This window comes from Rhinolophus ferrumequinum, chromosome X (genome assembly GCF_004115265.2).
Source record: "Rhinolophus ferrumequinum isolate MPI-CBG mRhiFer1 chromosome X, mRhiFer1_v1.p, whole genome shotgun sequence".
Classification (NCBI taxonomy): domain Eukaryota; kingdom Metazoa; phylum Chordata; class Mammalia; order Chiroptera; family Rhinolophidae; genus Rhinolophus; species Rhinolophus ferrumequinum.
In genome coordinates this window covers 84,934,114-84,961,886 of record NC_046284.1, presented here as the reverse complement: position 1 = coordinate 84,961,886, position 27,773 = coordinate 84,934,114, and the positions used below count along the sequence as shown (strand labels likewise).

General features: G+C 42.2%; 1 protein-coding gene across 1 annotated transcript; it reads left to right on the top strand.

Annotated features, from left to right (window-relative positions):
* The first annotated feature begins 54 nt into the window (after window positions 1-54).
* Window positions 55-13,345, top strand: LOC117032013 (A-kinase anchor protein 4-like). The gene is made up of 6 exons (XM_033123163.1): window positions 55-72; window positions 5,704-5,799; window positions 6,841-6,891; window positions 7,437-7,538; window positions 10,010-12,130; window positions 13,190-13,345. The coding sequence occupies exons 2-6, from the start codon at window positions 5,704-5,706 to the stop codon at window positions 13,343-13,345; spliced, it is 2,526 nt and encodes an 841-aa protein (XP_032979054.1). The 5' UTR covers window positions 55-72.
* The last annotated feature ends 14,428 nt before the right edge of the window (window positions 13,346-27,773 follow it).

The window sequence follows — 27,773 nt, the reverse complement described above, 5'->3', positions numbered from 1 at the left end:
TCACAGCATCCAAATTCACAAGAAAAAATCATTCCAAGGTCCTACGAAATAGCGTACTCTGATACTACAAAGGTAGGGGCATCTTCTGACGTCTTTTTAACTAGCTAGGAGGGTGCCTTGATAGTGAGGCAAACTCACAGAAGCTGCTAAGACAGCCTCTAACTTTCTATTTTATTACTTGTATTCGGGATATCCAGAAAGGACTTTGATTAACATTTCTTTGTTTCCACATACAAAGCTATCTTGCCACATAACTCTGAATCTCTAGTGGGAAACCCAAAGAGAAATCAGCTAAGGTGTGAAAATCAATACTGTTTTTTTTTTTTTTTTTTTTTTTTTAGCTTTAGGTGCACAAAACAAAGCAGTAGTTAGACGTTTATCATTTATATCCCTCACACTGTGTCAACCCCCCTCCCCCCATCTACCATCCTTCTGACATCGCACACACCCAATAAATTTCCACTGTCTCTATTCCTAACGCTGTACTCTGCTTCTTGTAAATACATACATATATATATATATATGTGTATATATATATATGTATATATATACACATATAAACTTGTAGTTGACATTCATTATTGTTTGAGGGGAGCTAATGCAGTGCTGATACATAAAGAGTTAAAATGAATAGAAAAAGTCTAAGCAGGGACATGGTTAATCAGGAGGCACAAATAGAGAATTCCTAAGGGGAACTTATCTAAACTAAAGAAACAAGTAGAAGCCATCTGTCCTGGGAACAGGGATTTATCTAAAGGTTGGAGGACAGTCAAGGCCTAACATTAGACACTACAAGATTACTTTATATTTACTGTCTCAGTCTTCTGATGTAACCTTCCTGTCTTTATACACATAAAAGAGAGCTGTAAAATAAATCAGGTGCAGCAATCTAATGAGAACTGCTAGCCCTCCTGATCACATCTTTGTCTCTTGTCTTCTTTTTTCTCAATCCTCGCTCCCCACTTCAGGACCGTTCGTCTCGTCAGCAGGCTCCGACAAGTGGCGCCCGAACAGGGACCTGAATACTGGGGATAAAGTGAAGGACACCGCACGGAATTGAGACGCGCGTCGAAACAGGTAAGGGGTGCGGTGAGATACCATAGTCGGGAGTAATAAATTATGGGACAGGGAAACAGTAAAAGGCTGTTTACCCATATGTTGAAGAGCATGCTAAAAGCTAGAGGAGTAAAAACCAGTGAAGCACAGTTGCTTTGATTTCTAGAATTTGTAGAACAAGTATGTCCTTGGTTTCCTGAGGAAGGGACTTTAGATATAGAAACTTGAGAAAAGGTGAGGGATCGTTTACAGGGATATTATGACGTTCATGGGCCCTCTGAGGTACCAGTGGATCTTTCCACCTTATTTTTTTATTTTTTGTATTTGCTTTTATTTTTTTTTACTTTGATGCCTTTTCAAATTGGCATGTCTTTAAAGTATTTTTTTTCCCTTGAGTAAAAATGTGTGTGTGTGTGTGTGTGTGTGTGTATAAACATACATATATATATTTTAAATCATGTTAACTTTACCAAGTAAAACCAAGCCATACTGTTTTTGAGCCAATTAAGAAAATTGCCATTTTTAAAGTGTAGTATTTCAGGATGGTTAAACACACATGAAATGACTCAATATACTCTGGATTACTGAAAGAAAACCACCTTAAATATTGTGTTAAAAGTTTTAGTGTTGCCTGAAAAGCAAGAGGGCAGAGGAAAGGCAGTTGACTGGTAGTAAGTAAGAAAAAAAAAAGGGGGGGGAAAAAGAGAGTAGTTTTGTCTTAAAGTAAAAACGTCTGGTTGTGCCAGAACATGAAAGGAGATAGTAAAAGCTAAACTTGAGAGTATGTAGTAAGTTGTAGAAGGTTTGGGGGAAGTGAACTTTATTTGTCTTGGTTTATAATACCTGCAAATAATGGGTTTGATAAAAAATATTGAGGTATGTTGAAAATTTGACAATATTATATCAATTTTGGTGGATTTATTCATAATAGGGAAAAATATATAAATTTTTTACTGTAAAGTGTTTCTGTTCACACGAAATTATAGTCTCTCAGGGGGGAGGAAATAAAGCCCTCTGTCATGGCAGATTTAAAATGACAATCACTTCAAGTAAATGTTAACTGTTATATGAACTATATTTGGCCAATGAAATGATCCACTCGATAATCAGTGGCACGGGCCAGACCCAGTCCTAATTTGGGGACGAGGGCATGTTTGTGTTTATTCACAGAGTGATGGAGGAGCGCGATGGCTACCGGAAAGGCTGGTGCGTTTTGCTGCAGACCCTGCTCAGAGCTTCAACGATCCTGAGCTCAGCTGATTGAACCACATATTGGGCCTACATCCCTGATCCTCCACTCCTGCATCCCACGGTGTGGGAAGGACCTGAGGTGCTCGTCGGGACCAATGATACTGCCTTGTTTACTCGCCCCTACTACACCCCAGATTTAACTTCTGTGCCTTATAACTATTCCGGCATGGGTAAGGGACTGCCCATATGTTTTATCAGGAGTACAAAAAATAACACTACGGGATGCATTCCTACATGGTCTAGACTCATTGAAGGCACGTACCAAAAGGTCATATTATGGGCTCCTTGTGATGGGATGAATGTTAGTTCTGTCGAAACTCCTCCACCTACAATTGACCCGTGTGAAAGAGAGACTCGTACAAGCAACAAAGCCGTTTTATGGAGAGACTGCTACATCAAAGCCTGGAGATATCCCGTCCCAGGTTTTAATAGATCTTTTATTGACTGGTCCGGAGGAAATGCGACAAACCAATTTCCTGGACACTTGGGAGTAGTAGCAGGGCTATGGTGGACTGCCTCTTATCCTCAACATCATATTTGGAAAATAGCAGGGGCATTACAACCCGCAGCATTCGTAGATAGTAGCGGTAACCTTACTATTAGACAACAAAATACTACTGCTTGTGTTAAGCCCCCACATGTATTATTGATTGGCAGTATTATTATTAATGTTGTAAAAGATTCTCAGTTCAATGTCACTTGTAACAATTGTAAAATCAGTAGTTGTGTCACTTGGCTCCCCCAAAACCAAAGCGTTATGGTATTACACCAACCTTCCTTTGTAATGTTACCTGTTAATATAACAGGGGAGTGGTATTCAGATAGGGGATATCAAATGTTGATTAAGCTAGAGACGGCTCTCTCGCGACCTGTTCGAGCACTAGGACTTATTATAGCTGGTGTAACTGCACTAATCATGCTCATAGCTTCCTCTGTAACAGCAGCTGTTTCTCTATCACAGTCTGTACAAACTGCTACTTATGTTAATGAACTATCTAAAAACGTATCCATTGCTTTAGACACACAAGACCTCATAGACCAAAAACTAAATGCCAAGATTGATGCCTTATATGAAATGGTGTTTTGGATGGGTGATGAAGTACAAGCCCTAAAAGTAAAGACAAGATTGTCTTGTCATGCAGATTACACCTGGATCTGTGTGACAGCAAAACAATACAATCAGTCTAAAACACCTTGGGAAAAAATTAAGAAACATTTGTTAGGCATTTGGCATCATGAAAATGTTACTCTTGACCTTGTTCAATTTCATAAAGAGGTCCTGACTCTACAAAAAGCTTCCCCTTTAAATACTGATGTAGCTGATATGCTTAACAAACTTGTTTCTAGCTTTCATAATGTATTTCCCTCATACTCTTCTATGCTTAAAATCATGGCCCCTTTTTTGGTTCCCCTTGTGGTGATCCTCTTGATAATTTGCCTCCTCCCCTGTATCTTCAAGACTGTGACAAGGACAGTCACAGATATTTATGGTGAAATCCATAAGATAAAACTCAGTATGGCTGCCAAACCAAAAAGACAAACACCCCTGTCTAACCCCTAAGGAGATCGGTAGCCAAAGACGGGTAAGGATTTGGTAAGAATGTACATAACCTAAGACAGGAACTGTTCGCTAGAGAAATGGTCTCCTATGACAGGTAAATGGACATGTCTGTACCAACCGCCTAAGCCAGGCACGATCTCAAAAAATAAAAAAGGGGGAATTGAGGGGAGCTAATGCAGTGCTGATACATAAAGAGTTAAAATGAATAGTAAAAGCCTAAGCAGGGACTTGGTTAATCAAGAGGCACAAATAGAGAATTCCCAAGGGGAACTTATCTAAACTAAAGAAACAAGTAGAAGCCATCTGTCCTGGGAACAGGGATTTATCTAAAGGTTGGAGGACAGTCAAGGCCTAATATTAGACACTACAAGATTACTTTATATTTACTGTCTCAGTCTTCTGATGTATCCTTCCTGTCTTTATACACATAAAAGAGAGCTGTAAAATAAAGCAGGTGCAGCAATCTAATGAGAACTGCTAACCCTCCTGATCACATCTTTGTCTCTTGTCTTCTTTTTTCTCAATCCTCGCTCCCCACTTCAGGACCGTTCGTCTCATCGGCAGGCTCCGACAATTGTTAATTTGGGGAATGTAATCAATAATGTTGTAAAGATTTTGTAGGGTATCCGGTGGACACTTGTCTCATTAGGGAGACCACCTCAGGGATGATGTAGATGCCTGATCACTGCATCTAAATCACTGTACACCTGAAGCTGAACAATAAATTAATACTGTTTTGTTCACACAGGCTGGTGGTAATTCCGTATGTGAAAAATACAGACCTCCACCAGAGTGGTAACTAATATGATTAAATTGTTTTGGAGGTTTCAACGGGTTGTTAGCTGGACAAAATGTGAAAGAAATATGTGTACCCTAATAAAAAGAATAGAAAAAAAACGTTGTTATACAGCAGACAGCGTGATGTGCTTTAGATGTGAAGGGTTACTGAGTTTGCCAGCCTGCCACACCTTTGCTGCGGTTGCTATAGTTTCGGGCATTGTGACCCAACAAACGCTGATGTCATACCCCAGGGTCATAAGCAGCAGGCAAAAGCCTTGGCCCCTCAGTCACTGCCCAGCTGCTGACGGGGGTGGAAGCCAGCTGCGGGTGCCCAAGAACTTGGCACTGCCCAAATCCATCTAAAGGGGCACGTCTCCCTTCTTGGTGGCACATTTTCAGCCAAAAGTCAACTATAACTTTATGATTAAGGTAATTAATTTATAAATTTCTTTTTTTTTATACTTCTTTGAGGGCTATTTATTCACTCTACTGGTATTGACTTTAGTGTTTTCCAGTGGTCCTATGTGATAACTGCTACAGCTATTTACTTAATTTCACTTCCTTTGACATAAGGAGAAAGACTGAACTGGGGTTAGCCAAAATTCAGCTAAACGGGGTGAGGTGAGCTTGATTCTTTGAAGGTACCCGAGAGCGGGTAAAGAACGGGGAGACAGGTAAGATTTAGTTAGTGGAGTTGGGTGGAAGTAAATCACATTTCATTTCAACAGTCTCTAGATCTCCTTTTAAATTTGCTTCTCAGCATGCCATTTTTCCTGATCGGTATTCTCCCAAGTCAATATGACAGTCCCATGGTTCCACACTTGATGTGGGGAGTCTAAATTAAAGGAAACTACAGACTATGCTAAAAGATAATGATCCTGATCATCAATTCGAACTTTTCAGAGAGTCCTTTCCTCATTGCTCACCCCACCTAGTCTAAACCTGTGTGAAACACAGAGATGGCTTTCAGGAGGCCCTCCAGAGATTCTTGTCCAAACAGAGCCAGTTTCTAAAAACCATAGAAACCAGCTATTCAGATTACTTTCTCTTTCCAGATGTCTGAAAATATTGACTGGTTACACAGCCACACAGATGTGTGCAAGGTGGATCTCTATAGCCCGAAAGTACAGAAAGAACAGGACCGTAAAGTGGTAAGATACAAAATGACTCCTACTATGGGGTAGAAAGGATTGGCGTATGAATAGAGGTATCCTGGAACCTGGGTTAGACTAATGGAGGGTGATAGTGTCATTTCTCCAAGCAACCAAGATCAATACATTCTGTGAGAGAACAGCATGTTGATGTGTCACTCAGGGTCAAATCAAGGAAGGGGCAGGATGAGGAGTGATGTCAAGTAGCCAGGGAGGGGGAAGGTGGGCGGAGCCTCAGGGGAGGGAGGAGTGGTGGTTGCCTAGTTACCAGTCTCTATTACCTAACCTCTGACATCATAATAATATCACCTAGCTACCGGCTAGTTGCGCTGAAGTGGGACTCCCGCAGGAGGGCAAAACACTTCCTGTTTCCCAAAATTTGAGAGATTTGCATAGTATTCATATGTTTCAAATCATGTTCAAGTACCACTCATATTATTATTTAATTTGTGTTTCGGCAGTGTGTTTCAAATTGTCTTACATTTAAAAATTACCATCACCCTAAACAATATTACTCATAATATCACAGGTTTGATGTTCTAGTATGAACTTTTCCCAAAAAACAATTTAAAAATGCACCTATTAAACACAGTAATGGTTTTCCAGCTACCACTTAAAGTTTCTATAGCATCAATCAATGGTAAAAATACCACATTTGGGGCACACTAGTGTAGTAGAAATTGCTCTAAACTGGGAGCCAGGGGAATCGAGTTCTAATACAGCTCCACCTTTGAGTTTGTGTCAGTTGGGCAAGTCACCTCTCTTCTCAGTTTTCTCAATAAATGCAGATGTTGTATTCTGGGTCTCTCTGACAGGTAGGTTTTCTCATCCAGGAAACAGTAATGCTAAGATTCTGTCTGCCTAATAAGACTTATTGCGTACTCACTGTGTACAGGTACTCTACTAAAAGCTTTACACGCACTATCTCAATGAATCCTCACAAGAACGCTATACGATAGGTGCTATTCTCATCTCCCAGAAGATAAACTACAGTCTTTTCTATAGATTTTCTCTAAATTTCATCCTCCTAATTTGATGCAGATATGTTTTATTGATGTGTCCACCCTGAATGTGGAAGGGAAAGATTCCGAGGTATGTATTTTCTGCTCCCCTCCGAGTTGGAATGGGTGGGAAACTGCTGAGAGGGTTGTCAGTGACAGCATAGTGAAAGGGAAAGGCTGTGGCAGAGGGTGGAAAGGTGGAGGGGACTCAGGTGGATCGTTATTATTCTTGTGAGTCCAGGATCCCTGGTTGAGAATTTACTGGCATTCTTGAGACCAAATCTCATTTTAGAAGCCACTGAAGTTGCTGGTAGGCCTGAAAGGATTAAAGCATGGAAGATAGCCTGTCAGAACAGTGAAAAAAACTGACCAAAGGGTCAATGATTAATTGAATATGATTCTTAAAACGGATGGCTTTGTGACTACCTCCTGGGGGAAGAATGTAGTAATTTGTGGGGAGGAAAATATCTTGTTCTTTAAAGACTGGCTAGCGTTACGGGCCTACTTCTCCTTCAAAAGGAAAAGAGATAATAAGAGACGTGACATTCATGCTTTGAAGCGGTAGCAGGGTGAGGGCCAGCTTGGTGAAGTTTCAAAAAGCAACTATTCATAAGAATCTCATCTCTTAATCCATAGGATGCTGGTGGTTCCTGTTCAGGAGGTAAAGACATCCTCGAAAAGCTGAAAGAAAAAGAAATTATTGTGATTAAGGATACCGAGAAGCAAGACAGCTCTAAGGTATACTTAGCCTCTGAGTCAGCCTTTTCTAATTCCCAGAGTCCAGTGCTGATTCTGAGGACTCTGTTTCAGAGACAGTAAGAGTACTATTGTCAGACAGGCCCATAAATTTGCATAGCATTGTAGCCATTGTAGAGAACACAGGCTGAAGTTCAGAGTCAAGGTAAGTTCACCACCCAGCTACCTAACACTAATCACAGGAGCTCACAATGCCATTTCCTGATTTCAGGTACGTATTCCAAAGAGTATCTTGCTATCTTTATCCTAACAAAGACATGGACTTATAAGCAGGACCCTTTGCGGTGGTTTTTGGTGCCTTGTAATGGACTTGTGTGCCCCATGTTGCCCAGCGTCCAACAAGAAAGAACAAGGATATGGAGCAGAGAGAATCCACAACAACCAAGAATGGCAGTTGCCTGGTTCACACCCTGTTGTCTAAGAGATTACCCAGGCTGTTCGGTAGCATAATGTCACAAGCAATTAGACTTGCACACCACTGTCACATACAGAATCCTTTTGTCTTTATGTAAATATTCTAAATTATATTTGTTAAGCTCCTGATTTGGGGCGGGCATTAGGGCACATGACAAGTCACCTTCACAGTCCGATAAGCCTGGAGTGGCTGGTGTTGGAACAGGATATTTGGCTTTAGCACAAAGGAGTCAAATATTTCTTGTTCTGTGTCCCTCTGCTCATGCTATAACCAGAAACAACCTTTGTGGCCCCAGACACCTTTGGAGTGATGAGAGTTGCCCCAAAGGAAGGAAAAACAAATTCCAAAATATTCTTTAAAGAGTTTTGGGTTCACATGGTGGTGTGTGTGTGCGGGGGGCAGGAGGCAACTCCATTTTGGAGTCTTAAAAAAGGGATGAATTACACCTGATGTTTATTTTTTAAAGAGCAGCCCATATTTCCTGTACACAATGCAGATATCCTTGATTCTAACTTAAGCCCATTTGCACGACGTTGACTTTATCATGACGTCACATTTCCAGGTGTTCAGTGAAAAGACAGGAGATGAAGCAATGGAAAGGGTAAAGAGGGCAATGGTACTTAGCACTGAGTAGATTTGTGCAATACATATACACATACCCAGACATGGGCATATATACAGTATCTACACATAAATTAACATAAAATGACACACACATCAATATGTGCATTTCTATACATTAACAAAAATGATTTATACAATGACACATGCCTGGCTACATGTGAAACTGGCAAATACACGCAAGCGTTGACATAACATATATACATATATTCATAAAGAACGACTTACACACATATACAAAGGTATACAGAACCGATGCACAGACATGCCCGCATGTGACACATAAACATCCATATACACATCCATGCATGCCATGCATAAACATGCACACACGTTAAGACACACAAGTGTTGATCAAAGCAGTGACCGTACAGATTCTGGTATAAGGATACACACTTATAAATCTACCTCATCTGATACACACTCATACAAACTTAAACAAAGTGACACATATTCACTAACACACGATTGTATGCATCGATATACACATTGACACAGATACAATGACATCCCCACTCGTGTATTCACACACATACGCAAATATGCAGAATATGTACTACACTGACACACATTCTCAAGCATTGACATAGCACATAGATATAACAAACTGATACCCAGTTTATTGACATACACAATCATTATACGATCATCTAGTAAAACATATTCCTATTTTAACATATATTTATTAATATATTATACATTAATATATTAATAAGTATGTATGTTAGTACGGGAAATAATGCTTTACCATATATAAATACATTTGTAGTTACATGATAGACGCTATTGGATTTATAGCATAAATATATATGCAGATCAATCAAATTGACAGTTGACACTTCCTTATTTACATATTCAGAGACAGACTGACATACACACTCATATTTTTACATTCACACACATGTACAAAATACACACTAACACGCATGTATTGGTCTATACAGAGGACATATGTAACCATTATTGATGTTAACATATTATCACACATTGTCAGTCACATGTGCACTGACATACACATACACACAGACACACACTGGCACATTTTCAGACACTAACAATATAGGCTGACATTCTCACATCTACTGAGATGTTCACACTCATGAATTGTTATACTGTTAAACATACACATACATAACAGACACAGCCATATACTTTGGACACATATGAGATAAGCACACATACTCAAATGAAATTGACAAAAATATTGATAACACTTGCATATAGTTAAGTGTACAATTGGATATACTCCAAGCTTTTGTGGCTACCACTTGTGCTTGAATGTGTATTAATGGATATAATTGTGTGTTACGTTTCCATGCAAATTCTAAAGGCCAAATCCTTAATCTGTGCAGTTTAGAAAGCTATATCTTCTAAATAAAATAAGGAAAAGAACTCATAGGTGCTCTTCTTTTTTTAGATGGAGGGATCAGTATGCCTTTTCAAACAAACTCCCTCTGATCCTCTAAGTGCTCTCAATTACCTACTCGATCTCCAGAGGTATGCCCTGGGTTTCCAAAATGTACTGAGTCCCACAGCCTCTACTTGTAAATATAAAGTAGGGGAAACAGAGGGCAAACATCACAAATTAGCCTCTGGAGACTGCTGCAGCGTCTATGCCAATCAACTGAACGTGGATTACATGGCCAGTGGACCTCAACGCCAACTTCTAGAAATGACGGCACCACAAAACAACAACAACAACCAGAGTCCTTCCACCTCTCTGCCAAAATCTCCTAATACTCAGAGGGCAGAAATCTCCCCTGAGGGAGAATGTTTAATAGATGGCCTTTCCTCCTCTATCAACGAACTATCTTCTTTGGTAATGCAGATGGTCCGTAAAGAAATCAAGAAATTAGAAGATGGAAGCAAATGCTTCCATCATTTAACGTATCCACCTTCTGCGGACAAAAGGAAAAACAGTCCCCGAAATGCTGCAAGCAAGTTCGCTTCTGAAATGGCCCATGATGGCGTGGAAATGACCTCCGAAGAAATGCAGGGCACTGAAGAGGAGTCTCAGGAAGGTGGCCGGAAAGTGCTTCTGCATAGTGAATTAATCCACAAGAACAAGAGGGTAGACAGACAGATGTGCCAAAAAGGTAACAAAGAATTTCCGGATTCTATCAGCAAAGGACTCATGGTTTATGCAAATCAGGCAGCACCTGACATGATGCTTTCTGTTATGAAGACCTTGAAAGTGCATACCTCTGAGAAACCAATTCCTGCCTGTGTCGTCCTGAAGAAGGTGCTGTTAAAACACACCAAGGAAATTGTGTCCGATTTGATTGATTCCTGCCTGAGGAATCTGCACAATATCACCGGGGACCTGCTGACTAACCCTGACTTTGTCTCAGCTGTCAAGAGGAATCTGTTCAAGCACGGAAAACAAAATGCTGCAGATATCATGGATGCCATGCTGAAGCGCCTGGTCACGGCTCTTCTTGGTGAGAAGAGGGATAGTAAATCACAGAGTCTGTCATACGCATCTTGGAAAGCAGAGTCCCATGATCCCAAGTGCAAGAACCAAAGTCTCAAATTCTCCACCGTGAAAGCTGAGATGAAAGAAGAGGACAAAAACAAATTAAAACCTGATAAATGCAAGTCATTGAGTAATGCTGAAAAAGTTGGTGAACATATCCTCAAGGAGAGCCTGACCACGTGGAACCAAACACAGAGAAACCAAGGCAAGATCGCTGGCAAAGCATGCGCCAGTAAGGAAGAAAAGAGAGAAAAGATCAGCCCTTCCACAGACTCGTTGGCAAAGGACTTGATCGCCTCTGCCCTTATGTTGATCCAGTACCACCTGACCAAGCAGACCAAGGACAAAGAAGCATTTGAAGAAGACTATCCCGCTTCTACCATGAACTTCATGACTCAGAGTGCCCAATATGAAAAGAGTGGGTGTGGCCAAAGTGCCAAGGCACTTTCAATGAAACACCTAGAATCTCATGGAGCTCCTGGGCCATCTACCTCGCTAAGGGAGACTCAACAGGCAGATTCCCAGAAGTTAGATATGTCAAACATCGTTCTATCACTGATTCAGAAACTGCTTAACGGGGACTCCTTCAGCTGTGATGAGCTATCTGAAGGTGAGAACAAACATTCTGAACCCAGGTCAAAAAAAGCAACTTCCATGTCCAAGAGAGGAGAAGAACAATGCCATGAGAATCAAGAAGTTGACTTTATCAGTGGGCTGAAGCAAATGAGCCGGCAATTCACCGATCTACTGGTAGAATCTGTGATGAAGCTGTGCCTTATCATGGCTGAGTATAACAATGGGGAAGCCCTTCCCGATTTGGAAGAACAAGCAGCCTTGGCAAACAACCCCAATTACCAGGCTGCTGGCCCCAGATGCAGTCATGATGGTGCAATGTCACAGAACCATCAGTACTCTCCGGGGCTGGAAGTCATTGTCAGTAATCAATGCTCAACAAGTACATTGCAGAAGCAGCTCCAAGCTGTCCTACAGTGGATTGCAGCCTCCCAATTTAACGTGCCAATGCTCTATTTCATGGGAGATGATGATGGACAACTGGAGAAGGTGAGCAATGACAGGCACACGAAGAAAGAGGGTTGGAATGGGCAGGGGCAGGGAGGCAGCATTGTACTTAAAGTTCAAGCGTGGTTCAATTTTTGTTCAAGTTTGCTCTTCACTATGTGCCTTATGAATTACTTTCAATTCATAAAAAGACACAAAAGTGGCGAACCATTAACTAAGTCGTGCTCTGGACACTTCAAGACCTGCACATCTCAGCCAAGAGAAGGAGATTAAAATTAGCGCTGTTTTATCATGATTCTTTGGTAAAACTGTTTGGTAAACTGGGGAGCAATTTTTTTAAGTCTTATATCTTGAGCTTGAAGGGCCCTCCAAGGACTGGAGAGAGAATAAAAGAAAAAGGGAGTTCCTCTCCAAATTTGTAGGTTCTACAAATGCCCAGAGCGGTTTTTCGTTTGTTTGATTTTTTTGCCCTATGCACCTAACTTGCCACACCTTAGTCCTGGCCCTGCTCCTCAGTCCCATGAAGACTTATATTTATACACATGTCAGTAATCTCTGTCTCTTTCTGTCTCTCTGTTGCTCTCTCTCTCTCTCTCTCTCTCTCTCTCTCTCTCTCTCTCTCTCTCTCACACACACACACACACACACATACATAGCTTCCTTTCCTACATTTGATGGATTCCAGAGAAATAAAATACTGAACGAAATTATTTTTAGTCCATACTTGAGCCCAGCTGATCCTCCCTACTTCCAATCTCATACTTTTTGTGGGGAGGTTGGAGAATGGCAACCCCTAACCTTGACCTAGCAATCAGCACAGACTAATTGAAAGACTCAGCACTGGGTGAAAGTATTCAGTGAACACAATTGATACCAGAGTTTGTTTTCTGAAACTCAAAAGAAAGTACCTTTGGCATTTTTATCAATATCATTAGAGGAGAGTCAAGGAAAAACAAAAGTCAGTCCTGGATTTCTGGCAGGTTTTACTCTAACCCTAGAACCATGCATGGAAAGGTGGGTTGGTGGGTAGTTTACTTTATCCATCTGGAGCTCTTCTCCAAAAGCATCACATGACTCAAACTCTTTCTGCTCTCTCCACAGCTTCCTGAAGTTTCAGCTAAGGCAGCACAGAAGGGGTACACTGTAGGAGACCTACTTCAACAAGTCATTAAGTTTGCTAAAGAACGACAACTGGATGAAGCTCTGGGCAACATGGCTAAAAAACAACTGCTAGACTGGCTGCTCGCTAACCTGTGACCTAACAACACTGTTAAAACCTCTCCAGTTACTCCCTCAACCCTAGTGGCATTCCATCCCAGCTGGGCTCCACCTCCATTAGGCCGTTGAACAACATGCTACACGGCTGTATTTCCCAATACACCTGAACAGTTGGACTGTGTAAATAAAGGGTGTCCAATAAGTTGGGAAGCAATATAAAAACATCGTCATTGTTTTCTTTTTTTTTTTTAATTTATTTTTAATTTATTGGGGTGACAATTGTTAGTATAATTACATAGATTTCAGGTGTGCAATTCTGTATCACATCATCCATAAGTCACACTGTGTGTTCACCACCCAGAGTCAGCTCCCCTTCCATCACCATACATTTGATCCCCCTCACCCTCACCCCCCCCCCAACCCCCTTACGCTCTGGTAACCACCAAATTACGTTCCCCAGATTAATTTTCAAACCCAGTGGCCATCCTGTGGTCACCGACTGCCCTCCAATCCCCTCACCCTCCCCCCTACCCCCCACCCCACCCGCCCTTCTAGCAACCCTCAGTTTTTCCTCATTGTCTCCCAAACTGTTTCTGATTAGTTCATTCACTTATTCTTTTCTTTAGAATCCGCAAATAAGTGAGATCATATGGTACTTATCTTTCTCTGTCTGACTTATTTCACTTAACATAATGTTCTCTAGATCCATCCATGTTGTTGCAAATGGTAAGATTTCTTTCTTCTTTATGGCTGCGTAATACTCCATTGTATAAATGTACCACAGTTTCTTAATCCAGTCATCTACCGATGGGCATTTTGGTTGTTTCCATGTCTTAGCTATTGTGTATAGTGCTGCAATAAACATAGGAGTACATAAAGATTTTTGAATTGAAGTTCTGGATTTCTCCGGATAGATACCTAGGAGTGGAATTACTGGATCATAAGGTAGTTCCATTTTCAGAATTTTGAGATACCTCCATACTGTTTTCCATAGCGGCTGCACCAGTCTGCAATCCCACCAACAGTGCACAAGCGTTCCCTTTTCTCCACATCCGCGCCAGCACTTGTTGTTTGTTGATTTATTGATGACAGCCATTTTGACTGGGGTGAGGTGGTATCTCATTGTGGTTTTTATTTGCATTTCTCTGATGGTTAGTGAGGTTGAGCATTTCTTCATATGTCTGTTTGCCATCTGTATGTCCTTTTCAGAAAAATGTCTCTTCAAGTCCTCTGCCCATTTTTTAATTGGATCGTTTGTTTTTTTGGAGTTGGGTTGAGTAAGTTTTCCATAGATTTGTGATATTAATCCCTTATCAGATATATCATTGGCAAATATCTTTTCCCATTCAGTAGGATCCCTTCTTGTTTTATTGATGGTTTCCTTTGCTGTGAAAAAACTTTTTAGTTTGATATAATCCCACATGTTTATTTTTTCTCTTAGTTCCCTCGAGCGAGGGTGTATATCAGTAAAAATCTTACTCCGGGTAATGTCTGAGAAGTTTCTTCCTATATTTTCTTCTAGGTATTTTATGGTTTCAGACCTTACATTTAAGTCTTTAAGCCATTTTGAATTTATTTTTGTATATGATGTAAGGAGGTGGTCCAACTTCATTTTTTTGCATGTGTCTGTCCAGGTTTCCCAGCACCATTTATTGAATAGACTGTCATTACTCCATCGTACATTCTTGCTTCCATTGTCGTAGATTAAATGGCCATATAGGCGTGGATTTATTTCTGGACTCTCTATTCTGTTCCATTGATCTATGTGTCTGTTTTTATGCCAGTACCATGCTGTTTTGATTACTTGTAGTATAATTTGTAGTATAATATACTTGTAGCCTTGTAGTATAATTTGAAGTCAGGTATTGTTATACCTCCCACTTTGTTCTTATTTCTCAAGATTGCCTTTGCTATTCGGGGTCTTTTATGGTCGCATATAAATTTTAGGATTATATGTTCTATTTCTGTGAAAAACGACGTTGGCAGTTTGATAGGAATTGCATTGAATATGTATATTGCCTTAGGCAGTATGGACATTTTAACTATATTAATTCTCCCTATCCATGAACATGATATGTGTTTCCATCTATTTATATCTTCCTTCATTCCTTTCTTCAGTGTCTTATAATTTTCTGAGTATAGATCTTTTACTTCTTTGGTTAAATTTATTCCCAGGTATTTTATAGTCTTTGGAGCGATTGTAAATGGGATTGTTTTTTAAATTTCTCCTTCTGATGTTTTATTATTGGTATATACAAATGCAACTGATTTCTGAATATTAATTTTGTATCCTGCCACTTTACTAAATTCATCTATCAGCTCTAATAGCTTCTTGGTGGAGTCTTTAGGGTTCTCTATATATAGTATCATATCATCTGCATACAATGATAACTTTACTTCCTCCTTACCAATCTGGATGCCTTTTATTTCTTTTTCTTGTCTGATTGCTGTGAGAACTTCCAGAACTATGTTGAATAGAAGCGGAGATAGTGGGCATCCTTGCCTTGTTCCTGATCTTAGGGGGAATGGTTTTAGCTTTTCCCCATTGAGTATGATGTTAACTGTTGGTTTGTCATATATGGCCTTTATTATGTTGAGATAAGATCCCTCTATTCCCACTTTCTTAAGGGTTTTTATCATAAATGGCTGTTGGATTTTATCAAATGCTTTTTCTGCATCTATTGATATGATCATGTGATTTTTATTTTTCATTTTGTTAATGTGGTGTATCACATTAATAGATTTGCGGATGTTGAACCACCCCTGCATACCAGGAATGAATCCCACTTGATCGTGGTGAATGATCTTTTTAATGTATTGCTGAATTCTGTTTGCTAATATTTTGTTGAGGATTTTTGCATCTATGTTCATTAAAGATATCGGCCTGTAGTTTTCTTTTTTTGTGGTGTCTTTGTCTGATTTTGGGATCAGGGTGATAGTGGCTTCGTAAAAAGTGTTTGGGAGTCTTCCCTCCTTCTGGATTTTTTGGAAGAGCTTGAGGAGAATTGGTGATAATTCTTTTTTGAACGCTTTGTAAAATTCACCTGTAAAGCCATCTGGTCCAGGGCTTTTGTTTGTTGGGAGACTGTTGATTACTGATTCAATTTCCGTGGTGGTAATCAGTCTATTCAGGTTTTCTGTTTCTTCTTGAGTTAGCCTTGGAAGGTTGTACGCCTCTAGAAAATTCTCCATTTCTTCCAAATTGTCAAATTTGTTGGCATATAGTTGCTCATAGTAACTTCTTAAAACTCTTTGTATTTCTGCAGTGTCCGTTGTCACTTCTCCTCTTTCATTTCTGATTTTATTAATTTGGGTCCTCTCTCTCTTTTTTTTAATGAGTCTGGCTAAAGGTTTGTCGATTTTGTTTATCTTCTCTAAGAACCAACTCTTGGATTTATTGATCTTTTGTATTGTTTTTCTGGTTTCTATTTCATTTATTTCTGCTCTGATCTTTATTATCTCCTTCCTTGTGTTCCCTTTGGGCTTATTTTGCTGTTCTTTTTCCAAATCCCTTAAATGTGAAGATAAACTGTTGATTAGTGATGTTTCTTGTTTCTTTAGGTAGGCCTGCAAAGCTATGAATTTCCCTCTTAGGACTGCTTTCGCGGCATCCCATAGATTTTGGGTCGTCGTGTTTTCATTTTCATTTATCTCGAGATATCTTTTGATTTCTTCCTTGATCTCCTGCTTGACCCATTCATTATTTAGTAATAAGTTATTCAGCCTCCATGAATTGGTGTGTCTTCCAGTTTTTTTCCTGTAGTTCATTTCTAATTTCATAGCATTGTGATCAGAGAAGACAATTGGTATGATTTCAATTTTCTTAAATTTATCAAGACTTGTTTTGTGGCCTAACATATGATCTATCTTGGAAAATGTTCCATGTGCGCTTGAGAAAAAGGTATATTTTGCAGCATTGGGGTGAAATGTTCTGAAAATATCGATTAAATCCAAGTGGTCCAATGTATCATTTAAGGCTGTTGTTTCCATATTGATTTTCTGTCTGGAAGACCTGTCCCTTGTGGTCAGAGGTGTGTTGAAGGCCCCGACTATAATAGTGTTACTGTTGATCTCTGCCTTTATGTCAGTCAGTACCTGTTTTATATATTTAGGTGCTCCTATGTTGGGTGCATAGATGTTTACTAGGGGTATGTCCTCTTGTCGGATCGATCCCTTTATTATTATATAATGCCCATCTTTATCTTTTAGTATGTTCTTCAATTTAAAGTCTATTTTGTCAGAAATAAGTATTGCAACTCCAGCTTTTTTCTCGTTTCCATTTGCATGAAATATCTTACTCCAACCCTTCACTTTCAGCCTGTGTGTGTCTTTTGTTCTGAGGTGAGTCTCTTGTATACAGCATATACAAGGGTCTTGCTGTCTTATCCAGTCAGCCACCCTATGTCTTTTGATTGGAGCATTTAATCCATTTACATTTAAAGTGATTATTGATAGGTACATAGATATTGCCATTTTTAAATTTGTAGTTAGGTTGTTTTGATCTTTCTTCTATTTACAGAAGTCCTTTTAGTATTTCTTGCAATGCTGGCTTGGTGGTAATAAATTCCTTTAGCTTATTTTTTTCTGGAAAGCTCTTTATCTCTCCATCAACTTTAAATGATAGCCTTGCTGGATAAAGCAATCTAGGTTGTAGGCCTTTGTTTTCCATCACTTTAAGTATCTCCTGCCACTCCCTCCTGGCCTTCAATGTTTCTGTAGAAAAATCATTTGATAGTCTTATGGGAGTTCCCTTGTATGTAACCCTCCGTCTTTCTCTTGCTGCTTTTAGGATTCTCTCTTTTTCTTTAAGCTTTGCCATTTTAACTATAATGTGTCTTGGTGTGGACCTGTTTGGGTTAATCCTGGTTGGAACTCTCTGCACTTCCTGGACTTGTATGTTGGTTTCCTTCATCAGGTTGGGGAAGTTTTCAGACATTATTACTTCAAATATGTTCTCAATCCCTTGCTTGCTCTCTTCACCTTCTGGTATTCCTATGATGCGCATGTTGTTGCGCTTGATGTTATCCCAGAGGTCTCTTAGGCCATCCTCATTGTTTTTTATTCTTTTTTCTTTCTGTTGTTCCGTTTGGGTGATCTCTGCTACCTTGTCTTCTAAGTCGCTGATTCGATCCTCTGCTTCATCTAGCCTGCTGGTAATTCCTTCAAGTGAGTTCTTAATTTCGGTAATTGTGTTCTTTGGTTCCAACTGGTTTTTCGTTATGATTTCTACATCCTTCTTTATGTTTTCTCTAAGCTCGTTTGTTATGATTTCTACATCCTTCTTTATGTCTTCTCTAAGCTCCTTAAACATTCTTATCACCAGTGTTCTGAACTCTGTCTCTGAGAGGTTGGTTACGTCTGCTTCATTTGGTTCCAGTTGTGGAAGCTTCTTCTGTTCTTTTATTTGGGACGTGTATCTTTGTTTCCCCATTCTGGCTGACTGTGTTTATTTTGATATATTAGGTAGATCCCCTAGAGTTCTTAGTTCTTGCTAGGTTATCTTATGTAGTATGTGTCCTTTATATTTGACTCGCACCACGTCGTCCTCCTCTGCGTGTGCTCCAAAGGTGAGTCTTGTGTTGTGTACACTGTCCCGTTCAAGAAGATCTTTAATTGCTTCCCGCTAGTGAGCAGGTGGGGTCAACTCCTGGGCTGACCTGCCGTGAGACTTGGCTCTGCCCCCCGCAGGGCACTCTGCTGCGTGAGGGTTGACCATCCCAATGTGATTTGGCCTCTATGGGCTCCAGAGCCTGCCGAGAACCCCCTCTAGGTGTGTGACCTGCAGGTCAAACCCGGCTGCACTCCGATTTGGTCTGGAGTTGGCCCCCGGATATGCCGAGTCCCGTGCCACCCAAGCTGGGCCCCGGCAGGGAAGTCCCAGAACAAGGCAAATCACCAAGCACAGCAGCAACGACAACAGCAAAGAAAAAAAAAAAAAACAGCCAATAACCCCCGCTCGACACAGGCAAAGATATCAAAGACAGAAGACAAAGCAAAACAAAACCAAGCAAAGCAAAACAAAGCAAAACAAAAAGCAGCGACCGTCTCGGCCTGAGCCCACCAAGCAATGACCAGGTTGTCCTCTGCTGTACCAAAGAACCCCCTGCTTATTGCGCAGGCAGAGCCGGTCACCTGGTGCTCAGAGAGACTTTGGGACTGCAGACTTAAATGCGTGGGCCTGAGGGGTCTGGATGATAGTTTTTACAATGTCAGTGCAGTTTCTGCCCTTGCCTGCACAAATGCACACTGAAAGTGGCACCACCAGATACGTGACCAAAACTCTTGAGTCTTAAGGCACCTCTTCAGTGTGTGTGTGTGAGTGCGGGCGGGAGATTTCTTATCTGCTGAAAGCCCAGAGCTGCGCCTGCCTCACTGCTGATCTCCGGGTGTGTCTCGGCAGCTGCACCCACCCCACCCTAGGCGAGCCAGGAAGGGTAGGGGCTGGGGATGGAGGGGTCTTCACTCTCCCAGCCCAGCCATGCGTCGCCCTCTTCCCGCAGGCCAGAAAAGGTGGTGGCTGGGGGTGGAGGCGTCTCTTCTCTCCTAGCGCAGCCAAAATCACGCACACTACCCAGTCTGCCTGGGTCAGGGCTGCCCGTCAGGCATCCCAAAGCCTGAGCCTCAGATACCACTCCTCGGTTCAGGGGCCGGTTTAAGTCTCTGGAAGGGCGGAGTAAGATTGGAAGAGCGGGGCGGGGGAGGGGCCTAGGTATGGAGACTGCGCCCCCCGTCCGCCGCAGGGCGCGCCGCCTTCCTGGCTGGAGAAATCAGCCGTGGGACGCAGGGAAAGAGCCCACCCCCGGTCTCTGCGCTCTCCGCTCCGCCTTGGGCTCCCGTGCGTGCCTGGCACAGCGGGGCTCCACCCCGGTTTCCAGTCCCAGTCTCTGGAAGGGCGGGGTAGGATTGGAATAACAGGGGGGGGGGGCCCAGGTATGGAGACTGCGCCCCCTGTCCGCCGCAGGGCGCGCTGCCTTCCCGGCGGGAGAAATCAGCCGTGGGATGCAGGGAAAGAGCCCACCACCGGTCTCTGCGCTCTCCGCTCCATCCTGGGATTCCCTCCGTGCCGGGGAGAGCGGGGCGGGGGAGGGGCCCAGGTATGGAGTCTGTGCTCCTTGTTCACAGTAGGGCGCCCTGGCCGATTTCCCGGCGGGAGAAATCAGCCGTGGGACGCAGGGAAAGAGCCCACCTCCTGGTCCCCGCGCTCTCCGCTCTGCCTGGGATCCCGTGCGTGCCCGGCTCAGCGTTTTCGGTTTTCGCCCCCGCCAGCTGAGGCTCCGTTGGGGGCTGGGCTCTCCCGCCGCTGCCGGCCGGGCGCTCTCACGCCGCTCCTCTTTTTCCTTTCCTTGCTCGTCCAATTAGCGTACCTTCAAGAATTTCTTAGCTTCAAGTAATCCACGAATATCCCCACTATTCTGTGTGGTGAGCGAAAATTTCTTTGATGGGTTATAGGTCACGTTTGCAACAAGATCCGGAGGAGAACTCAGAAAGTGCGCCCTGCTGCCGCCATTCCTATGACGTCCTCCGTCATTGTTTTCTTGATCACATATGTCTAAGGCAAAAGAAGGCAATGGGTCCCATTTCAAGGACCGGTGATACAGTGTTGGACTTGTGTCCACATGTTTCTAATACTGGGTTATTTTCTGAGCACCCAAGACACAGGGATATAACCCATGTACGTGTCTCTAAGTAATTTTGTTTGTCCAAATAATTTGAGTTCACAATCTATTTAGAGTTTTGCCATCTGTGGACTCCTTGTTTCTACTGGAATTGCACACATAACTTTATCATTTCCCTTCTAATCCCAAGGATTCAGCTTTCTTGGTCTCTGTTAAGAGTTTGCAAATGGGCTAGCTTCCACAAAAACAAACTGATGTGAGTATACTACCGATGGATATTGCAATCCCCCCCACACCAACCTTGCCACACACACATCCTCACTGTTTACTGCCATGGCTATTTAGTAGTTACTATTTAGCCATGGCTATTTAGTATTTACCATGCAGAACTATAACAGGATCTGTTCCCCCCCCCCCTTATACCTGTGACTACAGCTTTCTTAGAAGCTATTTCCTTCAGTTGATGTGATTTCCTTGACTTCCATCGGTCAGAGAGAAAAATTTTCTGAGAAGAACGCTACAGAATGGTAAATTCCTCATAGCCAATCTATGTGAATCCCAATGTTTCCTTAGCGACTAGCAGAAAGTTCCTACATTTGCTGCATGCTTCTCAGAAGTCAATCACAATGCTAGAATTCATTGCAGATCAGATCAAGACAGTGGTTTCAACTCTCAAAGCCTATTCTGACTCAAGTGCACGTGCTCCTGATACGTTCTCAAACAGAAAGCAAGATTGTCTGAGAATGCAACCCAGAGAGGCACTTTTGGGAGGAGGTTAAAGGCATGCAGGCAAAGGCTGCCTGCTTCCTCACAATGCCTAGACCAGTGAGAAGGAAAGGCAGAACTTTAAAACTCCCCAGAGCGGATGAAAACCAATCAAACCTTCTCCAGTCATACCCCCCAAAGCTTTGGAGTTGAGCAACTACAGGTCCTTGTCTTTGACCTTGAAGAAAATCCTTAATAAACAAACCCCAGGACCAGGGCTGCATTACTGATGACACAATACTCCCTGAGCACCGCTGGGACCCAGAGTAGTTTACTTCCTTGATTAACTTGGCTCTTGACTTGTTTCCTGATTTTTATTATGAGGGGGCCTTAGGGATTCTTTAGACCATGGAAATAGAGCACAGAAAGTTATATGTGCTGTTAAATGAGGGGGTTGGAGCAAAATTGTCTCTAAGGGTCCTCCAATTCTGACATTTGAGGATTCTGAGTTTCTGTTCCATAATTTATTAGGGAAACCTATGTGGATGGATGAGGTAAGATCAGGGTGGGAAACTTGATTTTTGCCAGAGCCAACTGACAGATTCCAGCAGAGAAAGAAATGCTTTGGGCCACAAAGATCTGGAGCAGCTCAACGGTCCTTGGGGTTTATCCCTGGAGGGGGAGACCCTGGACTTCCACCTCTCTAAATGGAGACGTATTCCCAGGCGTCCTATTAGCAATGTGACCTTGCTCAATGCCAACAGTTGGAAATGGACAAGGACTTCTGCTGAGCTGAGACCCCCACATGTCATAGGAAAGGGACGACCGGAGCTGAAGGAGGAGGAAATCATGATTATCTATCTCTGGTTTATCTGAACATCAGGCATTCATTTCAAAAGAAAGTTGAGAGCAGAACGCTATCTGGGAGGTTACTGTAGGGCCAGGACTAGGCTGAGGTGAGGTGAGAGAGGCACTTGCCTCAGGGACAAACCTCAGGGGGCACTAAAAATCTCAGTAATATAAATAAGGTAAGTAATATTTTAATGTGTTATTTTTAAAAATCAAAATTAATGCATAAAAATCCATGATGAACAAAACGTCAAAAATTGTAATATAGAGGATCAGTAACAGTGTCCTGCCAAACCATAATGGAATTTGAGACAAAAGGAAAACTTGGTAAGACTGATTTTATGGCAGTAACACTTTGTGGGAGATTGCCGAGGCAGTATTTAGAGAATGTATTGTCCTGCAAGCCTGTACAGTGATTTAAGTCCCTGCCTAAAGAAATTAAGAAGGGAAGAAATCAAACAAGTTTAGGAAAGCGGAAATAAAATTTGGAGCAAGGAATAAAACAAAAACAAAACAAAAAAAACAAACAAACGAAAAAAAAACAGAGCAAAGTTTCACTTAAACCTAAAAAAAATCAGGGGTAAAGAAAGGGGTATTGCAGTGTTTTTTCTCTTGCTTAACATAATAATACATCCTTCCAAACAAAAGCTCCTATTAGATTAAAACAGGAACCACACAAATTTGCCCCTGTTAAAATTCTACTTGAAAATAGTTCTAATAATTAAAGAAGAAAAATAAGTAAAAGGTAGAAATAAAAATGCCACTTGGGCAAATGTTACATTTGTACATTTACGAAAATCAAATCCCCAAATACCGGAGATTATAAATGAAGTCTGCAAAGGTATAGGATAGAAGACACCAGTGAGCTGTGAGAATTTGCTATCAACTAAAATAATCCCAGCTGCTTTCTCCCCAGCTACGCAGAAACATGTAAAAAGTTCAGCAGTACCACTGCAGTGAAGTCTCTGTGACGTCAGAACATGAAAAACATCTAAAAATCTATTGAGTTTCTATATCCTAGAGCCTCCCAGCCAGAAAGAGCAGAGTCTAATTGCCATAGTGACAATACTATTAAACACTTGGGTATAAACGAAGGCAAGAAATGACAGTTACAGAGCCCTTACGAGTGCCAGACACTACTAGGGGCTTTAATTCTTTCAAAAACCTCATGATATGGGATATGGCTTCTTGTTAGCTGCTTTTACAGATGAGAAATTAGGGACTCAGGTTTAAAGGCCTTTTTCACGGTCATTTGGCCAGTAAGTGGGAGAGTTGTGATTCAAACCCAGGTTTGCCTCATGTAAAATACTATGTTTCTTTCCATTCTATCATACTATCTTCCTATTGAGTCAGAATCCTTGTTTAGTAAAAAACCATAAAACATGAATGAGAACAATAAACAAAAATAGATAAATTTAAAAATAGACCATGATCCTGACCAGTATAACTAAATAAAACAAGAGTCTCTTATTCAACATGTAGGTTTCATACAATGCCAATTTAAATTGTTATGGGATATTTCTTTTCCCCCAAGGTATTTATTAAGTGCAAAGGGAAACATTGTGACTCTACAATGGACAAACCCACCAGTCACATCTTAATTAGGTGATCAAGTTTAACATCACCAATAGACATTGATATCATGTGTCTCCCAACATGATGTCAAGAGAAGGACATGTCACCTGTATAGTATTCTTGCCAAAAACGTCTTAACTCCAGTGCAATCATGAGAACCCGTCAGATAAACTCAAATTGAGGGACAAATTTGAGGTATTTCTACAAAATACCTGGCCAGAATTGACTGCAAAGAGTCACAAGGGAACGTTTCAGGGTTATGGAAATGTCAACTGTATACCTCCATAGAGGAGGTGCCTAGTACAGGTGTATGTATACGTTTCTCGAGACTCATCAAACTGTACACTTACAATTAGTGAATGTTGTTCTATCTAAATTATATCTCAATAAAGTTTGTTGTAAAACATAGTTAAACTTAATAAATACCTGCAGGAAACAACAAATTTCCCTTCCACTCTTCACAAGTTTCTTTGCTCTTCTACCTCTCTAGAAAGTCTCTCTGTAATTTAGCAAGTCTTTCTGCCTCTGGACCCTGAGCCACCCTTAACCTGTAGCCCTGCTTCCGGCTCCTTCCACTTGTCTGTGGTGGCCCAGAGCAGGACCTTGGAAGCTCCTCTTTAGGAAATCTTCCCTCCCACGTCCCAGCTACATATCCAAGGTGAGGATGCTTCTAGCTCAACTCCTCTTGTCATGAAGTCTCCTCCTCAGAAAAGCCTGCCTTCGCCATCCGATCTCCCACAGTTACTCTTTATTACATCACTCTGTGCAGCGCTGGGCTGCCAAGATGGACATGCAATGGTTATTTCATGCTCCGTATAACCCACAAGCAGCTGGCATGATTGAACGCTATAATGGCCTTTTGAAGCAAGGTCTCCAGGTGTCAAAACACCCTCCCACGATGCGTGACTGGGCCTCGCGTTTATGGGACGTCCTGAGAGTCCTGAATGAGAGACCACGGAAGGGAGGGCCCGCACCAGTAGAAGCTCTGCTACATGGAACGGCCGCTCCCATTCAACAAGTTACCACCAGTGAGACTGTTAAAGCCAGGCTATGACAGAAATGGAAACATTTTGCTGCCAGCACCCACATGCTTGAAAGCAGGGGAACGACAGCAATGGACTTGGCCCTGGCAGGTCAAAAGCCCCCACTGTCGATGGTTGGGCCTGATAGTCCCATGGGGGGCCGGTTTGACTCATGATTTGCAAGCAATGCCAGGGGTGGTGGCTGAGTGGCCACCGCAAGTGACTGTAGTATACGGAGGTCCTGATACCGGGATGATTTTGCAGGGAACCTATGTGCTCTCACTATGGCCTATTATGGGGTCCCCTGTTCTGTTACATATTGAAACTATGCAAGGGACCCCAAACACTGCCATAAATGTCTGGTACCACAAACCGGGAAAGGTGCCAGTGGCAGCAACCCTCATTTCCCAGGACAAAAAGGTAGCGTGTATCCTCCCAGATGGAACGGATTTGCCATTGTTGGTTCCTAAAAATACTGGTTCTTTTTGTCCATAGGTGCCAATAGGCTAATATGGCACAGGGACCCTCGTGGAAGCTGCTTGTCACGTAGATTGTGAGGCGAGACCCTGTAGGGGTGGAGTGTGGGGACAGAGCCTCAGAGAGCAGTTTCCAGGCTCTCGGCCTCACGTGGAAAGGTGCTGGCTCAGGTAGTAGATGGCCGTCAGCTGTAACCCTTGAGCCATTGGCCACTAATATAACTGCCGCGGCTACACTGGGGAGTCGAGGAGAGTCGAGGGAAGTCAGAGAGTCGGTTGGTTTGCAGAAAAGTGAACAGCAGGTCGCAGGTCGTGTGAACCCAGCCGCCAGTGAGAGTATAGTGGTATGACTTCCCTACCTATGGCTCCGTGGGTGTTTCTTTTTGGCCTAGCCATATCCTGCGTTCTTGTGTGGGGAGTGAGAGCTGAGACCCCGCATAACGCCCTGCATGACAGATGGCTTTGGGAACTAGGTTAGCAGCTGTACCTATGGCCTGTGGGCAAGCTGGCCAGCCATGCTACAAGGTCTAGTTCCTTACTTAAATTGTTGTAGAGTCTTTTTTAAGTTAATTTGTTTGTTTTACATTTTCTTAAGGTGTAGACCAATGATAGGAAATAGGCTGAGTAAAATGAGCCCAAATCTGGGGGCTGTCTTTGTCTTTACAACCAAAGCAGTTTGCAGAGGAATGAGGTCCAGAATGAGCAGTTGACACAGAATAAATGGCTTCTATATCAACTAGGAAATTAATAGGCTTACCTGTCACGTCACGGTCACCTGCCGTTTTACCCTCTGTGGTGAGAATAGCTTGGGAGCCACTGGGAACTTCAGGCCCAACAGTGATGACGCCCAGTTTGGGGGAGGGAGTTGGTCCTTGCTCCCTTCAGAACAAGGGGTACTCTCTCCTGTCGTGCCCTTTGGTCTGTGCAGGGCTCGCGGCTGTTTGGGAGGATTAGGAATCCAGTGATCTGGGCTTGTATATCCAGAGTAGACTCTTTTATCTTGGCGCTTTCTCTCTGGGGCTTTTGGAGAGAGACATATTAGAACATAAGGATTACCAGTTGGTTGAGTTCCAGTTCTGGTGCTGATAGCTGTATGACTGTGGGGACAGAGCCACGAGTGCACTCTCGGCCTCACGTGGAAAGGTGCTGGCTCAGGTAGTAAATGGCCATCAACTGTGATTGGATGGCCATCAGCTGTGGCTAGTTGGCCGTCAGCTGTAACCAGTGAGCCATTGGCCACTAATATAACTGCTGTGGCTACGCTAGCAGCAAAAATGGGGGGCTAGCAAGAAGATGGTGGCTGAACAAACAAGCAGCGGAGTGTGGATTGCGGACTGCAGAGAGGTAGATTGCAGCTAGGAAGTGAGGTTGGTTGACAGAGAGAAGTGGACGGCAGGTTGCGGATAGTGTGGCTCCTGCTTCCTGTGTCTCCAACCCAGCCCCCAGTGAGACTATAGTGATATGACTCCCCTATCTATGGCTCCGTGGGTGTTCCTTTTTGGCCTCACCCTGCGCTGCGTTCTTATGTGGGGAGTGGGAGCTGAGACCCCGCCTGACACCCTGCATGACAATGACCATAAGTGACTTAACCCCTCTTCTCTTCGCTTTACTCTTCTCTAAAGTTAGGATATTAATAACACCTACCTGGTAGGTCACTTGTTAATGAGGTGGTATCTGGGTATCTGTGCATGAACAAGCCATGGAGATGTAGCACAGGGAATAGAGTCAATAATATTCTAATGACTTTGTATGGTGGCATATTGTAACCCCTTAGTGTGGTGTTCACATCACAAAGTATATAAATGTGAATCACTATGTTGTACACCTGAAACTAATATACTATTGTATGCCAACTATATTTTAATTTTTAAAATCTTTGAAAATATTTTAAAGTACTTGGTAGAATGCTAGCATTAGTAAATGCTATGTGAATGTCTATAAAATAAAATACAAAGTAATACTGCTACAGAAACTTTTGGATAGGTCCTACCTATGCAGCAGCCCATCATATACCTAAGTACACATCCATTGGATTTATACAACATACCCAAAATACAATTTAGGGCCATTTGCGAAACTAGCAATTTGTGAGGTAGCCTTCACAATCCCAAGAAAAGGTGGTTGGAAAATAACAGGCTGTCTTGGGGAGCCCAGATGTACACTGGCAGCTAATTGTAGATAATAGCACGTCAGAGAGAAAACTAGCAGACACTGGTGTGCCCAG